Genomic DNA, 16,491 nt, shown 5'->3' on the forward strand with positions numbered 1-16,491 from the left:
AATATAATTGATAAACTAAAAGTTTCTATTGAATAGATCAAGCCTACAACTTTTTATAAAATATAAAAATTATTCAATACTTTATTAAATAAATTTAATTTAACATAAAATTTACATTTTTAAATATATAAGAATATTTGTCAACCTTTTAATAAAATATACTTTACCTAATAAAGTTACTCGATATGCCTAAGAAAATAATCTTACATGAATTGTCAAAAACAAATTTATTTATCATGAAATGATAATTTTAAAAAATTATAATTTAGAAAAAATGTCACATAATATTTATATTTTTAACTTTGACCATTAATGATTGAATTTAATAATCAATATTTGTTATTCTTAGAATATCTCCAATCCAAATTACTTAACAAATTGTTTATTTTAAGATATCATTGCTTAATTTTTTACGCCATTGGAAAAGATCTTTTTGTCATATTAGATTGCTTAAAATTAAGCTTCATTCCTTCTTTAAGCAACGATAGCTTATAATAAAAAAGCTAAATTAGTCACGTGATCTCTTAACTTTATTTTAGGTTTCAATTTGATCTCTAATTAAAAGTTATAAAATGGTCTCTTAAGTAATTATTTTATAGCACATTGATCTTTTTTTGAAAAATTGACCATTTTCAAGTTTGAAACATGATTTTGAACTTTCTTTGGTTGATTCAAGATATGGATCTTCTCTCATTAGATTTTTTTATATGAAAACTATGAAACCCAACTAATGTTGGGAAAGAAAATATGAAAATTACTTAAAAATTCAAGACAGGGATCTTCTCTCATTAGATTTTTTTACATGAAAACTATGAAACCCAACTAATGTTGAGACTAAAAGAAAAACATAAAAATTACTTAAAAATTCAAGACACGGATCTTCTCTCATTAAATTTTTTCACATGAAAACTATGGAAAACTTTGGAACCCAACTTAAATCCAATAGTTTCTTACGTGATGAAACATATATACCTAACGTGATTTTTTAATAGTTAATTAATCATGTAAATGTTTTTACATTAACTTGTAGCAACAAAATTATCAACATTTTTTTTCCTTTTGAGACCAAGATTTAAATTTAAATTTTATGACTTGTCGATAACTTTCCTTGGTACTCCATAACTAACAAAGGTGGTCACATACACTTTATAAAAAAAAAAAGTGGTCATAATTTTTCAAAGAGGAACGGTAATAATACACTCTTTCAACACCCCCATTTATTACTGGCTCATTTTCTAAAATGTAAATTTAGTCACCTCATAAACAGGTAAGTAAAGTGTGTTTGACTTTTAAAAGAATAAACATTGAACCTTTCAAGTTTTTAATATAATCCTTAACGAATGGCTAATTCTCCTCCTTATCTCGCATTTATTAAAATCTTCTCCACTAACTAACAGTAATTAACGGCTTGACCTATCATCTCTCAATGCTAACTGTTGTAGCTGTCATGACAACATCAACAGCATTGACAAACTCCCATAATTCCTTGCACACTTTTATTTGCTTCCCAGTATGCACCCTTTTAATTGGGGATGTGCCATGATATTTCTCATTTTCAAAATGCAAGGTATTGAGTGCAGACACAATAAACTTGGGGGTGGAATTAATTTACCCTTTGTTGTTTTAATTAAAAATAGACACCTTTGTATGTGGTAACAACCTACTGAATCTACTCTTATATTGGGTTGAAGATCAAAAACACTCTACAAATCAAATATTAAAAGTGCAACCCACGACCTCAATGTTTAATCTGACGGTGAGGAATTAACACGACTTAGACGTTTCTTCCTGTATCTCCAAGCAACTTGAATGCGGGTCGCAGCAAGGGATCTCCAATAAGGTGACTCGTACCTAAAGTAACACAATTATCAAATGATTAAGAAAGTCATGTATTTGAAAGAAGAAATTGAGCTTTCTATGATTGAAAATTTGCAAAGTTGTTAGTTGTTACTAGCTACATGTGGTTTAAATGAATTTTTTTCTTTTTAGTCCTTGATGTTACTGTTTCAGTCCTTACAAAATTGTAAACTTTTTATATAAATCCCATTTATATTAGAAGATTTTCATTTTAATTTGTATTATTTAGGAAACATAAGGCCTGTTTTCCAATCTTTGTGAAACAATTTTTTTTAGTACCAAAACAAGAAAACAATTTAAGAGGACCAAAATGAAAACAAATAAGTACTAAAAGGTTATTGAAGTCAGCTACATATTTATTAAGCCAAGGGAATTCTTCCACCTCCTCCTCTCTCCAAGTGAGGTGAAAGATACCCAGATGTTGTACCATATCTCAACAATTTATCAACATGATTGAAATGGATGGGCTATAATGTCAACAAACCATTGGGAATTAAGCTGTGTACACAAAAAAGAAACATAATGGAACAGCACCCTTCATGGAAGACATATGGTCAACCATAATAACAAATTAACAATAGCATAAACTTAATGCCACAAACCCCTCACTGATTCCAAGGCAAAATCAGAGAATATTTAGAAAAGTTATAATAGGACTAACATGTTAAGCGCGAGGCATTTACGAGTATAAATTAAGTGCAAGAATTATAACTGGGTTGTTTATTTTCATTTTTATACGTTATAAAATGTCAAGAAGAATAACCTGAACCATAAACCAGACAGATACAAGAAGACAAGGGATTAATTTACCTTAGGGCTCCTTGAACGCATGGACTCCGCAAGAATCTTGTGAAAAGGATTGTAACTTCTTCAATGTCTGAAGCAGAGAGTGAAAATGACTCCACATTTGTTAAGCACCTTACTGTCCTGTTGCTAACCAATCTCTGTCCTGGAAGTCTTACTTTTCTACCATCTGCAGGAGAGATCAAATTGCTGAACGATGTTGTTTCTTATTTTTTGCACAGACCAGGTTGTTGATTATTGCAACTCCTTCTGGTCTACTTTAAAATATTAACAGGCATTTTGCCGTTGCTTCAAGTATTGATATACCTGTGCTAACTGAAGAATGTTCAAGATACCATGTCAGAAGCTCTTCACCACAAGAATCCCCTTCAGATAGAGGAATTCTAGTTCCATCTTCTCCAATGCTTTCCAATTTGCCACGCACCACGAATACCATCTTCTCTACTAGACCACCCTGACTTAGAATTTTACTTCCTTTGATGTATGTCTTTTGTCTTAGTCTCTCACAAATGGCATCTAAGATAGGTTCATCCATCAGAGCAAAAAGCCGAATCTACAGATAATTCAGATCCTCATATTATGAACACAAATTGTTACAAATTATAAAAGCAAATTAAATCATCATTATGAAGAACTTTCAGGGGTGTTTGACATGCTTTGGCTTTTGGTGTATCAGGGTTTTAGTTTCATGATGAAGATGGATAAAAATTTTCCCTTTCAATTTAAACTTTTGTCCAAACCTAGCAACTTACCAGTAGAGACCTAATGAAAACTAAATTTTAAATAAATCAGTGTCTGAGATTCTGAAGCTAGCCTTACATTGAAACCTCAAAATCACAATCCACTTAAAGAGTAAGCATGATAACTTAGTGTAATTATTACTCATTTATGCCATAGGTATTCTAGTGCATACTTTCTTAACAAATTTGAAGAGATGACGTCTTATGTCTCTCTGGAGATCTTCTGGCAAATTCTCCATAAGCATTTCTTCATTCACCCCCCTTGTTGCAGCCCAATTGTATCGTTCAGCCCGTCTTACTCTCCTACATCACAGACATATTATCTATTAGCTGCACACCAGATGATCCATAATTTCAAGTTTCATGATACCTAAATTAAAATGAAAGTAGTTTTCTAAGCATTAAGGCCTATAGACATGTAATATTATAGGAAAGTTAGTTGCTCCTCATAGATTAACATTCATGCAATGCAGTTATATTAAAAAAAGAATTTAATATTTAAAAAATTGAATTATGTATTATATTAACAAATTATTTCCGTCAGAAATATATTAATGAAGATTTAAATTTTAAATTGTTTGTAATAATTTATAATTTTGACTTGAGTAATCAGATGTTAATGAATTCATTCGGTCAATAAGATATAAATGAATTCAAATTTTGAATTATTCGTAATAAGACATTAATAGAATTTTAAAAAAAAATTAATAATTTATTATGCATGATACATGGAACAGGAAAATTATTACACATCAAAATTTTGCGGTGACATCCATGTCAAAGTTAGCATATGGTATAATTTATAAACCAAGCTCTCTTATTATATGTTATAGTGATTGATTGTCTAAATCTGATTCAACAAGATGCCCAATAACATGTTCAGAACAGTTATTTTACATATTCTGCAGGATTATAATGTACAAGGTGATTAATCATATTTAATAAACACATTAAGGACAGATTTAAACAGATGCAAGAAGAAATTTCAAATTTCCTTTGCCTCTCTTTAAAATCTAAAAGAAGTTTTTAGAATTTGCTAACTTAGTTTTGTCAGGTGAAACAACATTCGTTTCCTGGAAAAGTAAACTGCTTATGTGCAACAGAAACGTTTACATTTGCAATAAATGGAGTTCTGAGAGAGGGGCAGAGTAACAACCAGTGACTTAAATCAAGAAATTGACAAATACACTTTTTGGCAATGCTGACATAATTCATAAAAAAATGAGAAAATTTTATACCTTCTTAGATCTTCTGGTAAGCGCCGATGGCTCATCCATTGCTCAACATCCCGGCCTCTAAGTTGCATTTCCAGCTTCCTGTAAAAGAGATAAAAGAAAACATATCAAGCATGTTGCAACAATAAAATCATTAGAACTAGACTATCAAAGTTTAATAAAAACTTGCATCATTAGTTAAGTTCTACCTCCGTCCAAGAGCCTGCAGAAAGTTCTGTATGTTTCCAATAAGAATTGCAAAAAGCAAGAGTCCCATTCCTATGATGGCCATAGTAAAAAGGACTTCCCACACAAAATAGCTAGGTTCTAGATTACCAGCTAGAGTACTGATTTGCTGTATCAGAGATCATCCAGAACATAACTGTTAGAGATATCAAATCATTCATGTGGCTGCTTTAGTATTTAGAAGTGTTAGTACAAATCAGAGTTTCTATGACATAATAGCAAGGAGTTCCACTTTTATATAGTTGCTACAGAAGGAAGAGAAAGAAAGAGAGAGAGATGCAAACCTGGAATCCCCAAAAAAGAGAATACACGTATTTCTTGACAACATTAGTTTCTATAGTAAGTGGTACAGCATTCTCATAAATTCCGTAAGAGAAACCATCAGGAGAGGGATCCAAACAAGCGACAGCTTGGGTATTGTTGATCCACTGATCTGATCTTAAGCCAGGCTGATTGTTTCCATGGCCACGTCCACAATCAATGAACTTCATGCATTCAGGTATATTAGAACTATGGCAGGCATCCCGCAAACACTGATTAACCCTCTGGAAGAGGGAAGAGGAAGAAAAGGAGAAAGTATATTGAGTGTTAACTTTGATTGACTAAATTAAATTCCTGATTCTAACTGAACCACTCATCTTTCAAGCATCGAAGGAAACATATTATATTTTAGTTGAATTTCATTTCCAATATTGCAATAACAATTAGAAGGATATCATATTGACGATGCACTTCATGTAGCCTGTAAATCTTGTTGCATATTATATTACTTATTATTATATGCATTCAACTATGGAAGCTGAGAATTTACTGGACATTATCATATATGGGGAGGATAAAATTAGATTTTTTTTTTTAAAAAAAGTTCAATGCTATATTATATCCCTCACCTGAAGACCGAAGAGGTACCAGCAAGAGCCAACAACATGACTAGCAAGCACAAAAATGAGAAGGTTTATGACGAAATTTGCCCAGGCTGACTCAAATATGAATCCCATTGGAGATTGGCCAATTAGCAGTGGCAGAAACCTGAACAACTTGGGGATATATTGCACTAAGATTGCTGCACGCAGAAGATTCTTGGCATAATTTGCTCCCTCCAAGGAATTTGGTAGGACAAACAATATCATTATCTGCACATATTTCACTACACGTCATGAAAAGGAGTTTGGTGAGTACACAAGCTCATAGTCGCTTTATCTTATTTTACAGAATGAAAACCCTTTCCTAGCACTGCAACATATACTTGCTGTGAAGCATATGCTAATATCCACAGACAAATGACTCCTCGGAATGACATAGAGAATGGAGAAACCATTTTGGTTAACTCCAAACTTGATCATGCATGATAAGTTTAGATGACAAGAAACATTTATTTTCAAATCTAATGATCACCAGAAACAGGAAGAAATTTACCTGAGGAAGAGGAAATACAACAAATAAGTCAATAAGGAAATAACCCTTTAGGTAATGAAGAGCAATCTTCTTTGGATGGTCAACCAAATCTCCAGCACCAACCACCCTCGATTCACGAGAAACATAAGCTAACCTAAACTGTAAACAGGACACTTCATAGAGTTATTTAAGCTTTAAATTATGAAAAGGCAGCAATTAGACTAAAAACATAATCGTATTAAAGATTCAGGACAGTTCTCTTTTTCTTTGTTTTTCCTGTTGAACTTAACTAATAAGCAACAACAAAGCAAGACACACACGAGTACTTAACACTATCAATAAGGATATAGTCCAGTCTATTTATCATTTGTGTATATTAATCATTTCAATTTTTATATTTTCATCCAGCATAATATATATAAGTTAATTGACACTTAACACTGTATGGTTTATTTATCAGCAAATAATATATAAATTCACAAAACCATGCATACTTTCTGAATCTTGGATTTGTAAAATGGAGGAAAAACCTATATATCTGATAGCTTATATGGAATAATTGTCTTAAATGGAGTGAGGTTAAGTGAAATTAAGGATGGGTAACTAAACATGATGTTAGACATACTTTCTGAATGGGATAGTAACATTCTATTTGAACGGAATGAACTTCCTTTGCTTTGGCTTATATGAAACTAAAGCCTGTTATAATGGAACTAGAAATCTCTTCCGAAATACATGCATCAGAATATTTACCTTCAAAAAACTAAGAACATAGATCAATAGAAACATGGAATCAAGGACAGATCTTGACTATAGTTTTCAAAAGAATAATAAGGTATCATTCCATGAGTATAAGGATTTGCACAAATTAAAAGCAGGGGGAAGGAGGAGTTAAGGTGAAGGTAGTTAATGAGAAGTTACCTGGAGAAGAATGTTAAGGAAATAAACAAAATCATTCACGCATCTAAATAAAACAAGTGCTGTTGTCAAAGGCCAGTTGATAACAATACATTTATTATCCTGCATATAATTAACAGGAAAAGTGAAGAGTAAATATTTGCAAATAGTAAAAGGGAAAGATGAGTGACTAGAACTTGCAATATTTTCTATTTAAATGACAGGAAAATAATCATACCTTCTCCACATAGAGTAAGAAGAAAAATAGTGGGTCCACAAAAATAGCAATCAAGCAAAAAATGGCCAAACATTTGTTCCATTTTTGTACAACTTTAGCATGAGGGTTCATAACTCCAGGAACATACGAATAGCAGAAAGAAAGAAGTTTTCTGACAAAACTCTTGGCATCCCCATAAAGAGCATTATGGAACTGCATTCAAAATATAAAAAAAGTAGGCTTGGTTATGAGAAAGTAAATGTTAAAGACAAATGTCTACAAAAAGAAATGGAAAATGTTACAATAAGATTAAAGATAAAGATACAGTAAAGCTTGGAGTAGATTTTAGAAAACGAGTATCAGATAAATAATGAGACAGCTAAAAGTATTCAATTGACAATACTTTGATTGCCCCTCAAAGTGAACAAGGATAACAACAATAGTAATAGTTTGAACAGTAGAAAAACAATGTGCATTGATACAACTTGAAAATAAGAATTTTGTTAACAGTACAGTGATAAGGAAAATCTTGAGGATTAAGAGAGTGGTTTCTTGTAATGTACCCAGATTAAAGGGTATAAGAATCATATGATAGTTCTTAATACTACTATTAATAGACCTATAGTCAGAGTAAGTCACTACAAATTAGTAAATTACACTGTTGAACAACCAGATCCCTTAATCTGTTATCCTCATACAAATATCAACTGCCCCTAACCCTGACCAAAACTTCTAACTTAAACTAATTGTTAAACCAACTCGTGTGTTACATTAATTTGGTTCTTGCTAGTTCCTGGACCCATCTTTTTCTTCCTAACAAAGACATGTTTTATTACAGGCCAACTACCAATAGCCTGCTTAAAAATTGTATAAGTGCAATTCAACCAAATATCTACAAATTATTATGATAGCATAGTGAATTCCTGATCTTCGTCAGAATAAAGGTATATAAAATTAAAACACAAATCTAAAGTAAAATGTTTGTCTATGCACTAAATTATTGAAGGAAATTGAAGTTATAGTCTATTTTAGGATGAAGGACAGAAACCTTTGGATCCCATCTAGTTGAAGGTTTTGGATTTCTCTGCTGAGAAGCGTTGAAGTAAGTAGGGCAAGTAGTACAATAAGGATCATTGCACATTCCCAGTTGCCCAGACTTTAGTAAGTGTTCATTTTTTCTATCATAGTCGTTATTCCAGTAATTTGAACCTGTGTCATGGTGTGTAGCAAAATTATCTGTTGTTCTTTCCTTTGCTTTGTTTCCTGATACAATATGCTTCTGCAGAAGATTTCCAGTTCCAGTGGTAGCATACAATGGACCACTCATCTGCATAAAGGGTGTTTTCCTCTTGCTCTGAAGTGGACCAGTATGTCCTACAAGGCTAGTTTCTTTCTCATATGACTCCAAGGAACTCATAGAAATAGAAACTGATGCGCTATGTGTCCTGGTTACTGTCCTTTTGAATTTAGAGTCCAAGGGTTCATCATATGGTTGTGCATCTATATCTGACAGCATCGGCAGCTTGTCATTTTCTAAATTAGCCATGCTTCCTTGATAATTCTGCATTTTTTCACGAATTTAGCAAAAAATCCAATACATATGTTTCTGTATCATATCAGCAATTTAAATCAAATACTGCAATTTAACTTGACATGTGAAAAAGGATAATATAAATTATAAAATAGTAACTAGAAAGTGATTGGTGATTTAGTGCAGTATGAAAAAAGCCAAATACTATACAGCAGTAACACAGCCAGATTGAATTTGCATAAGGGTACCAGTATTATCTTTTCCTTGCACTTATAGTCCACATTGATTCTTAACCAAATCTCAATTGGCTGCAATTTATTTTCCAGATGACAACTTCTAAGTTCTAACATTTCAGAACTATAAAACAGCAATAAGGTAATGAGGATTTGTAATCATACAATGATTAAAAGGGGTAGTTATTCTAATTTTACAACTTACCAAAACAAATAGTGAAATATAGTTATGAAGTTAGGATCTCCCCCATACTCACTAGAAAAGAAACTTGTATATCATTCAAGAAAAAAAGTAATGAATTCTCCTATCTAAAATCCTCTGGAGATTGAAAGAAACCAATTAGAGAACCATTTACCAAAACCTATAGTACAAGATCATTGAGATGCATGAACCATCCAAACTCTAGTTTCTATGGGAGAGTTAATAAATGCAAAACATAAAAGATACCCTTCAACCCATTTTTCCTTCTCCCACATGCATTCCAAAAAATTAGCATACACACCTTAGTGCATCATAAAGCATTCAGAAATAGCAACTAGCTTTGGAATCAGTGGAAGAATTCTAGCACGATTTAACGAGGTCAACATGCTATAAAGGCACTGATTAAGCAATAATCAAGAAAAACAACAACACAGAATTCAGCAACCTGTTGGAAAGCGGGTTTCCCAGTGAAGAGTCAAAACTCAAAACCCCCCACCAGCTATTATGCATCAAATTAAGTAAAAGATTGCATTTTTTAGAGCTTCTTCATCATAGGGGCACTGGAGAGGAGATTCTCACCAAAGGGTAAGTTCACTTTTAAGAACAAGATGAGAAAGGAATAGAGGCAAATAGCAAACTGAGAGCTGTAAGAGTGAAAATGCCTGTTGTGATTTGAACTGTGTGTGAAGATGAATTTGAAAGAAAGTTGGAGTTGGAAATGGAATTGGATTGCAAGTATATTGGTTGTTGAAATGATTTGTCAGAGAGTTGAAGTGTTCGTTACGGCATAAAAACATATAAAGGACCTTTCTTTTTCAATTTTTGTTTTCTATTTATTTCACTTGAATTTATATATTACTACAATATTAGTATAAATACACGAGTACATAAAAGAAATTCACGCTATTACGAGATTATTTTATTTTATTTATTAATATAATGCGCATTAGGGTGAATTCTTTTTTTAAAATATTAGGGTGAATTCTTATTGAATAGTAGTATTTGCGTAAAAAAAAAAAATCATGCTCATAATACTTAGTAGTATAAGCTAAGATTAAACACTTTCTATTTTTCGTGGAACTTACTTCTTTGGTTCTCTTCGGGAAAAGTACAAAAGAAGAAGGCAGGAACCTAGTTGAGGAAAGTATAACAGAAGACACGAACCTAGGTAACAACAAAAAGCAACAGTTCAGTTTCTCTATTCTTTTTTTTTTATGTACAGTTTGTCTATTCGTATGTTGAGTAATGTAGCGGAATGGTGGTAGTCTATTTTATTAAAAGAGAAATAGATATAAAATTTAAATATGACATTATGGTATTAACATTTAATATGAAGCAATTCATTTCGCGATTTTTGTAAATTTTTTAATATATACTAATCAAGATTAACTCTTTTCCAAAATAAAATATATTTTTCCAAATTTTAATTAAAATATTGATATTTAATTATTTATTATTTTATATTTATCAACTACTTTAATAGATTATAATTCAATAACGACTTTCAACTATCAACAAACCATCTTTTTGTTTTATTTTGTTGTAATTATTTTTTTGGAAGATGGAGAATTTGGGCTATAAAAATCTAATGCTCTTGCTATCTACTCCTCCCCTATTTTCTAATGTGCCCCATTTTCTTTTTTCTTTCCTAAACTACCCAGCAAAATACACTTCACTCATCTCTATTCTTTTGGTTTATCTCTCTTCCAGCAAAAACATACACCCCCTATACCTCTACATTTGAAGATGCAACTTGAATGATGTCATTTTTGTCATCCATATCAAACTACGTGTTTTTCCTTGTCCTCGTCAACTACTACAACTTCATCGCCTTCCTTTGCCGCAACATGTGGTTCTCCGCCTTCTTCGTCCTTGCCACCATAGGAGGATCCATCGTCCTCTTCAATTTCACTATCTTTGAAGTGCTCTTTGTTTTCATCGGCAATCTGCCAATTCTCCTTCATCGGTGTTACATGGTTTGCCTCGACATCATTGTCGTTGCACGCTCCACCAAATTACTAGAATGCTCTATGATTTGGTCACGGTTCTAGCTCTTGGCGATCAACTCAAGCTCCTCGTGGGATTGGCGTTGAGTTAGAATGAGAAGTTGCCAACATTGGTCTACGAGGTGCATTTGATGGTCATTGCCCAAAACCACCATGCCGTGCTAGGGTTTCAAATTTAGAAGGCTCTAGAATTTGGGGATCTAAACTTGGACCATTGAGAATCAAGAACAACACAAAAATAGATGAAAGTGGTGAAACATATAGACTTTGGGAGGGAGCAATGGAGGGTAAATCGGTGAAAAAATTGGATGTCAACTAGACTTGATTTGGGTTTGGGAGGTGGGGGTGGGGGTAGGCAACGCACCATGTGTGTATTTCCTAGGGTAGTTTTGGAAAAAAAATAGGAAAGGGAGTGTATATAGTAAGTACCAAATTTAATGGGTCAAAAGTCCAGAATAAATTTTTTTGCTCTGTTATTCTTAAATTGGCTTTGGGGGTTTTCTTCGGCAAAAACACCAAAAGGGACCCCTTTTAGAAATTATTTATCAAAAAGGGGCTCTTTTGAAATTATTTCCGGAGGGGGTCACTTTTTTTATTGCAAAGCGCCCCCCACCCCGGCGCCTCCACTGTGCACGCGACACGTGGCACAGGGAGGTAGCGCCCCTGCACCAGGCGCGACGGGTAGCGCCCAGGGGTCAGGCGCGACCGGTAGCGCCCAGGGGTCAGGCGCGACCCTAGGCGCCTAGGGACCAGGCGCCTGCCCCCCCCACACCCCCCAGCCCCTTCCCACACCCCCCCCCAGCCTCTTCTTCTCACACCCCCCAGCCCCTTCCCACACCCCCCAGCCTCTTCTTCTCACACCCCCCAGCCCCTTCCCACACCCCCAGCCTCTTCTTCTTACACCCCCCAACCTCTTCCCACACCCCCCCCCCCCGAAAATTCTATATTTTTTATATTGTTTATCAAAAATTTAAATTTTGTTTCATTTTTGCTATTTGTATTATTTGTTATTTTTTTATATTCCCCCAACCCAAAATTTCAATAAGATTATTTTTTATACACTCTAAATTGTATATTTTTTAATTTGTTTATCAAAAATTTAAATTTTTTTCATTTTTATTATTAGTATTATTTGTTATTTTTTTATATTTTATTATTCTCTCTTTTTGAAGTATATATAAGTACATTTTCAATAAAATACATTTTCACCTAAAATACATTTTGAAATCCTAAAATGTTTTAAAATGCTTCTTGATTTGGTCAATTCTTTTTTGATTTGGCCATTAAATTACGTAAGAGATCACTTTTGATTTATGTGTCATTAACATTATGGTTATTTATTTTTATTTATTTTAAAAGCATTGCACAATAAATTGAAACGTTGAAGTGACAATAATATTAAATTAACATGAAATAAAATCATACAAAGTAGAAGACAATATGAAACACATGGAAAAAAATAATACAAGGTACATGAAAATGTTAAACCATGCGGAAAAAATGTAAACTCATTATTAATCAATCATCACTATGTCTGTGATGCCGCGACGAAGTTCCACATGGCCGGTCCCAATTTCTAGCTGCTCTATCAGGATTTCTTCTTCTAGGATTCGCCCTTTCATCCACTTGGTCAGCCTCGACAAAGAAATCATGACGTAAATCGACCCCTAATAAGTCGTCCATGTCGGGTATATCTCCAGGTACATTCCACGGACCAGCAAGTGGGGCATTTGGGGTCGATACTTGACCACTTTGGGTAAATGAAGGAGTTTCCGTTGAAGAAGGAGAGGACCCAAATATGCCTGCAAAACTATACCCTGGTTGAAAATCATGTGGGTATGAATACATCGGCGGCATCTGAGACGGTTCTTGGGTGAATGCCGGCGGTGTGTAATACATTCCATGTTGTCGTTCTGGCATCGGAGGCAAACTATATGTTGCTGCATCAACAGTTTCCCGACGTCGCGCTAAGCCTCGAGTCTCCACACTTTGCCGTAGTATATTAAACTGTTGATGTTCAAATTGTGGCTGAGAAGGGGAGCATCTTCATGTGCCTCAAGTATCCTATCCTCTTCCTCAGACAAAAGAGTGATCTTCTCGATACATGGCAGTAAATCGTCAAAAGTAGAAACCCTTCTCCCAACAGGCGACACCATAAAATGTAGTGTTTCGGCGATTTCACCCTGCATAGAAAATAAATGAATAGTTATTAAAATAATCTTAAATAAGCGCAACATTCTTTTCTAAATTATAATGGACAATGTATACCAATAGTCCTCTTCTTGCATGTTTTGGGTCCACATACACTTTTGTTTTACGCCTGTACCACCTCATATATTCAGAGTTCAGACCGAGGGTCCCTGTTTGTGGCGGCGTCTGCTCTACTCTCCTTTCATAGCGACTATTCCATTCATTAAGCGCGGGTTGCATTAGTCGCATCCAATTTTTTCCTTCCTTTCCCTTTAATGTCAAGTCATGTATGTTGTTGGGTTGCATTACTGGTCCCGGAATAGGTTGTTGCATTCCAAATTGTCTCATGACTCTATCCGGCTGGTGCCATTCCACTTTTTGAAAACAAATAAGTGGTATGATACATGTCCATAATACAGACCCAAAAAAACAAACTTGACTCAAGTTCATTTCCACATGTCCAGCATAAGGGACCCATACAAACTGCATATAAAAGTTAAATTTAATAAATTAATTAAGAAATACAACATCATTTAATAAACAAACATCAAAATTGTTACCTCGTCACGTTTCATGACATCTAATTTACGACGAAACTCAATTAAATTGTCATTGCCTATGTGATGCAATTCACCTCCCAACCATCTTGACAAAAAATTAAATAACAAAATAAAATGTTACATAGAATAATGATTAACATCAACCAAACATGTTTATTAATAATGAATTCAAAATAGTAAAGGAAAGTATACCTGTAACCAAGTGGCGCGTTTTGTTGTTGTGGAGGAATAACTGAGGGGGCTAATGTTGGGCATCGTTCCCATGCCCATAATTGAATCAAGAGAGTGAAACCGCCTATTGATTTAGCATTATAGTCTGTTGCGATGCACATCTCTCTATAAAGGTTACCCAAAACAGCAGCTCCCCATGCATAACTACTGCACTCTCTAAGGTCTCTCAGAAACTGCAAATATTTCAAATGCACCCGTTTGCTGCTTTTGTCAACAAACATTACCCCACCTATGAATCGTAAGATCCAAGCACGAGCAAATCTTTCAAGGCCTTCTTGGTTGCCTGTAAAATCATGAATATTTGCAAAATGAGAAGACAACTAACTCAATTTAATTGAGTTCCCATCAATTGCAGCATCGTCAAGCATGACACCCAATAATTCATGAAACAATTCAAACCCATCAATATTTGTATTTCCAATTAATGGTCTTCCATCCACAGGAATACCAAGTAGCACAGAAACATCTTGAAGTGTAATAGTTGCCTCTCCACACTTCAAATGAAATGTATGCGTTTCTGGCCTCCACCTTTCAATAAAAGCATTCACCAATGCTCCATTCACTTTGAGCTGCGCCAATTTCATTATCGGGTACAAACCCGAAATTTGTAATAGAGGAATAATTTCTTCGGGCGGTGCTTCTCTATGATTGTATAGTGGTGTGGCTCGTCGAATTTTTAATGTCCTATCATTAGCACCATTCCAAATATGTTGGGATACATGATTTTTTTGCATCCACAATAAATCATCCTCTAATGGTCCAGATGCCACGTCATAATGATGAGAAGATGACGAACTAGCCATTTTAAAACTCCTGTATAGAAAGAAAAAAAAATTAATAGTCACACATATCATAAATAATAAATAAAGTTAAGTACGTACGCGTAACTTAAATTTTAGAAACGAGCACGTAATTTAAATTTTAAAAAGGAGCACGTAATTAAAATTTTACAAACAAACACATAATTTAAATTTTCTTCACATTGAGTGAGGAATTTTTTTACTTAATTTTCAGAAAATATATATATATTTTTTTCTCCATTTCAACAATTTCAAAAAAATAATTTCTACACATTGAGAAATTTTTTTTCTTCATTTTCAGAAAATATATATATATTTTTTGTCAATTTCAACAATTTCAATATATATATATATATATATATATATATATATATAATAAAAATTAATTTTTACACATTCAGAATTTTTTTTCTTCATTTTCAGAAAATATATATATATATTTTGTCAATTTCAGCAATTTCAATATATATATATATATATATATATATATATATATATAAAAATTAATTTTTACACATTCAGAATTTTTTTCTTCATTTTCAGAAAAAATATATATATATTTTGTCAATTTCAGCAATTTCAATATATATATATATATATATATATATATATATATATATATATATATAAATTAATTTTTACACAATCAGAATTTTTTTTCTTCATTTTCAGAATATATATATATATATTTTGTCAATTTCAATAATTTCAATAAGCATATATATATAATAAAAAATAATTTCTTCACATTGAGGATTTTTTTTCTCAACTTTCAGAAAATATATATATTTTTTTCCTCAATTTCACAAATTTCAGAAAATAATATAAGAACACGTATATATATATTTTTATATATAATAATAATATGCCTTTCTTTTTTAAATACGCATAATAACATTATTACAGTAATATTTATTATGAATCTTAATTAAATTTATATTCTAAAAATTAAAACACAAATAAACAATTTGTTATATAATTAATAAAAAATAACTAAAATAATAAACAAATTAAACTAACAGCAATTTGTACACAAGATGACCACCTGCAAAAAAAAACATACAACAAATAAAATATAACAATTTATAAAAAATAAATAAATTTGAAATAATTAAAAAAATCACATACCAGCAACTTTGGGGGAGAATGGAAGCAAAAATGGAGTGTTGGGAGGGGGGGACAAGCTTCAAACAGAGAGAATTTGGGGGAGAAGGAGGGAGTGGGGGTGAGGGGACCACGGGGTGAGGGGGGACCAGAGGGGTTGGGGTGGGGTGGGCTGGGGGCAGGGGGGTGGGGCTTTAACGTTGGCTGGGGGGGGGGGTGGCGCCTGGTCCCGAGGCGCCTAGGGTCGCGCCTGGTGCAGGGGCG

The 16,491-nt window shown here is 33.2% G+C and overlaps 2 protein-coding genes across 3 annotated transcripts; both read right to left on the minus strand.

The window, feature by feature from the left end:
• Positions 1-1,281: 1,281 nt before the first annotated feature.
• On the minus strand, positions 1,282-10,153 carry LOC100781973 (probable cyclic nucleotide-gated ion channel 20, chloroplastic). Of its 2 annotated transcripts, XM_003548269.4 has the most exons (13): positions 9,782-10,153; positions 8,419-8,931; positions 7,392-7,583; positions 7,178-7,276; positions 6,278-6,415; positions 5,752-5,994; positions 5,146-5,406; positions 4,825-4,970; positions 4,640-4,717; positions 3,575-3,704; positions 2,968-3,214; positions 2,668-2,830; positions 1,282-1,851 (listed from the first exon to the last, which is right to left on the minus strand). In XM_003548269.4, the coding sequence occupies exons 2-13, from the start codon at positions 8,914-8,916 to the stop codon at positions 1,746-1,748; spliced, it is 2,301 nt and encodes a 766-aa protein (XP_003548317.1). In that variant the 5' UTR covers positions 8,917-8,931; positions 9,782-10,153; the 3' UTR covers positions 1,282-1,745. The 2 variants fall into 2 exon arrangements, with proteins under 2 accessions (XP_003548317.1, XP_025981948.1); XM_026126163.2 differs by lacking the exon at positions 9,782-10,153 and having other exon boundaries at positions 8,580-8,698.
• A 3,156-nt stretch (positions 10,154-13,309) lies between these two features.
• LOC121173713 (serine/threonine-protein phosphatase 7 long form homolog) lies at positions 13,310-14,907 on the minus strand. The gene is made up of 6 exons (XM_041010416.1): positions 14,649-14,907; positions 14,285-14,552; positions 14,093-14,177; positions 13,968-14,015; positions 13,611-13,892; positions 13,310-13,525 (listed from the first exon to the last, which is right to left on the minus strand). The coding sequence occupies exons 1-6, from the start codon at positions 14,905-14,907 to the stop codon at positions 13,310-13,312; spliced, it is 1,158 nt and encodes a 385-aa protein (XP_040866350.1).
• Positions 14,908-16,491: the final 1,584 nt, after the last annotated feature.

Source organism: Glycine max, chromosome 16 (assembly GCF_000004515.6).
Source record: "Glycine max cultivar Williams 82 chromosome 16, Glycine_max_v4.0, whole genome shotgun sequence".
In the NCBI taxonomy this organism is placed as follows: Eukaryota; Viridiplantae; Streptophyta; class Magnoliopsida; order Fabales; family Fabaceae; genus Glycine; species Glycine max.

Bases quoted from the DNA above. Each gene is read 5' to 3' on its own strand.
- LOC100781973 (XM_003548269.4), bottom strand. From the start codon at position 8,916: ATGGCTAATTTAGAAAATGACAAGCTGCCGATGCTGTCAGATATAGAT. The intron at 4,971-5,145 runs GTTTGCATCTCT...TCTCTGATACAG, and splicing joins CTCTTTTTTGGGGATTCCAG to CAAATCAGTACTCTAGCTGG. The intron at 2,831-2,967 runs GTATATCAATAC...TCTCTCCTGCAG, and splicing joins ACATTCTTCAGTTAGCACAG to ATGGTAGAAAAGTAAGACTT.
- LOC121173713 (XM_041010416.1), bottom strand. From the start codon at position 14,907: ATGAAATTGGCGCAGCTCAAAGTGAATGGAGCATTGGTGAATGCTTTT. The intron at 14,553-14,648 runs GTTAGTTGTCTT...TACGATTCATAG, and splicing joins TGGGAACTCAATTAAATTGA to GTGGGGTAATGTTTGTTGAC. The intron at 14,016-14,092 runs GTAACAATTTTG...TTTTATATGCAG, and splicing joins ATGTCATGAAACGTGACGAG to TTTGTATGGGTCCCTTATGC.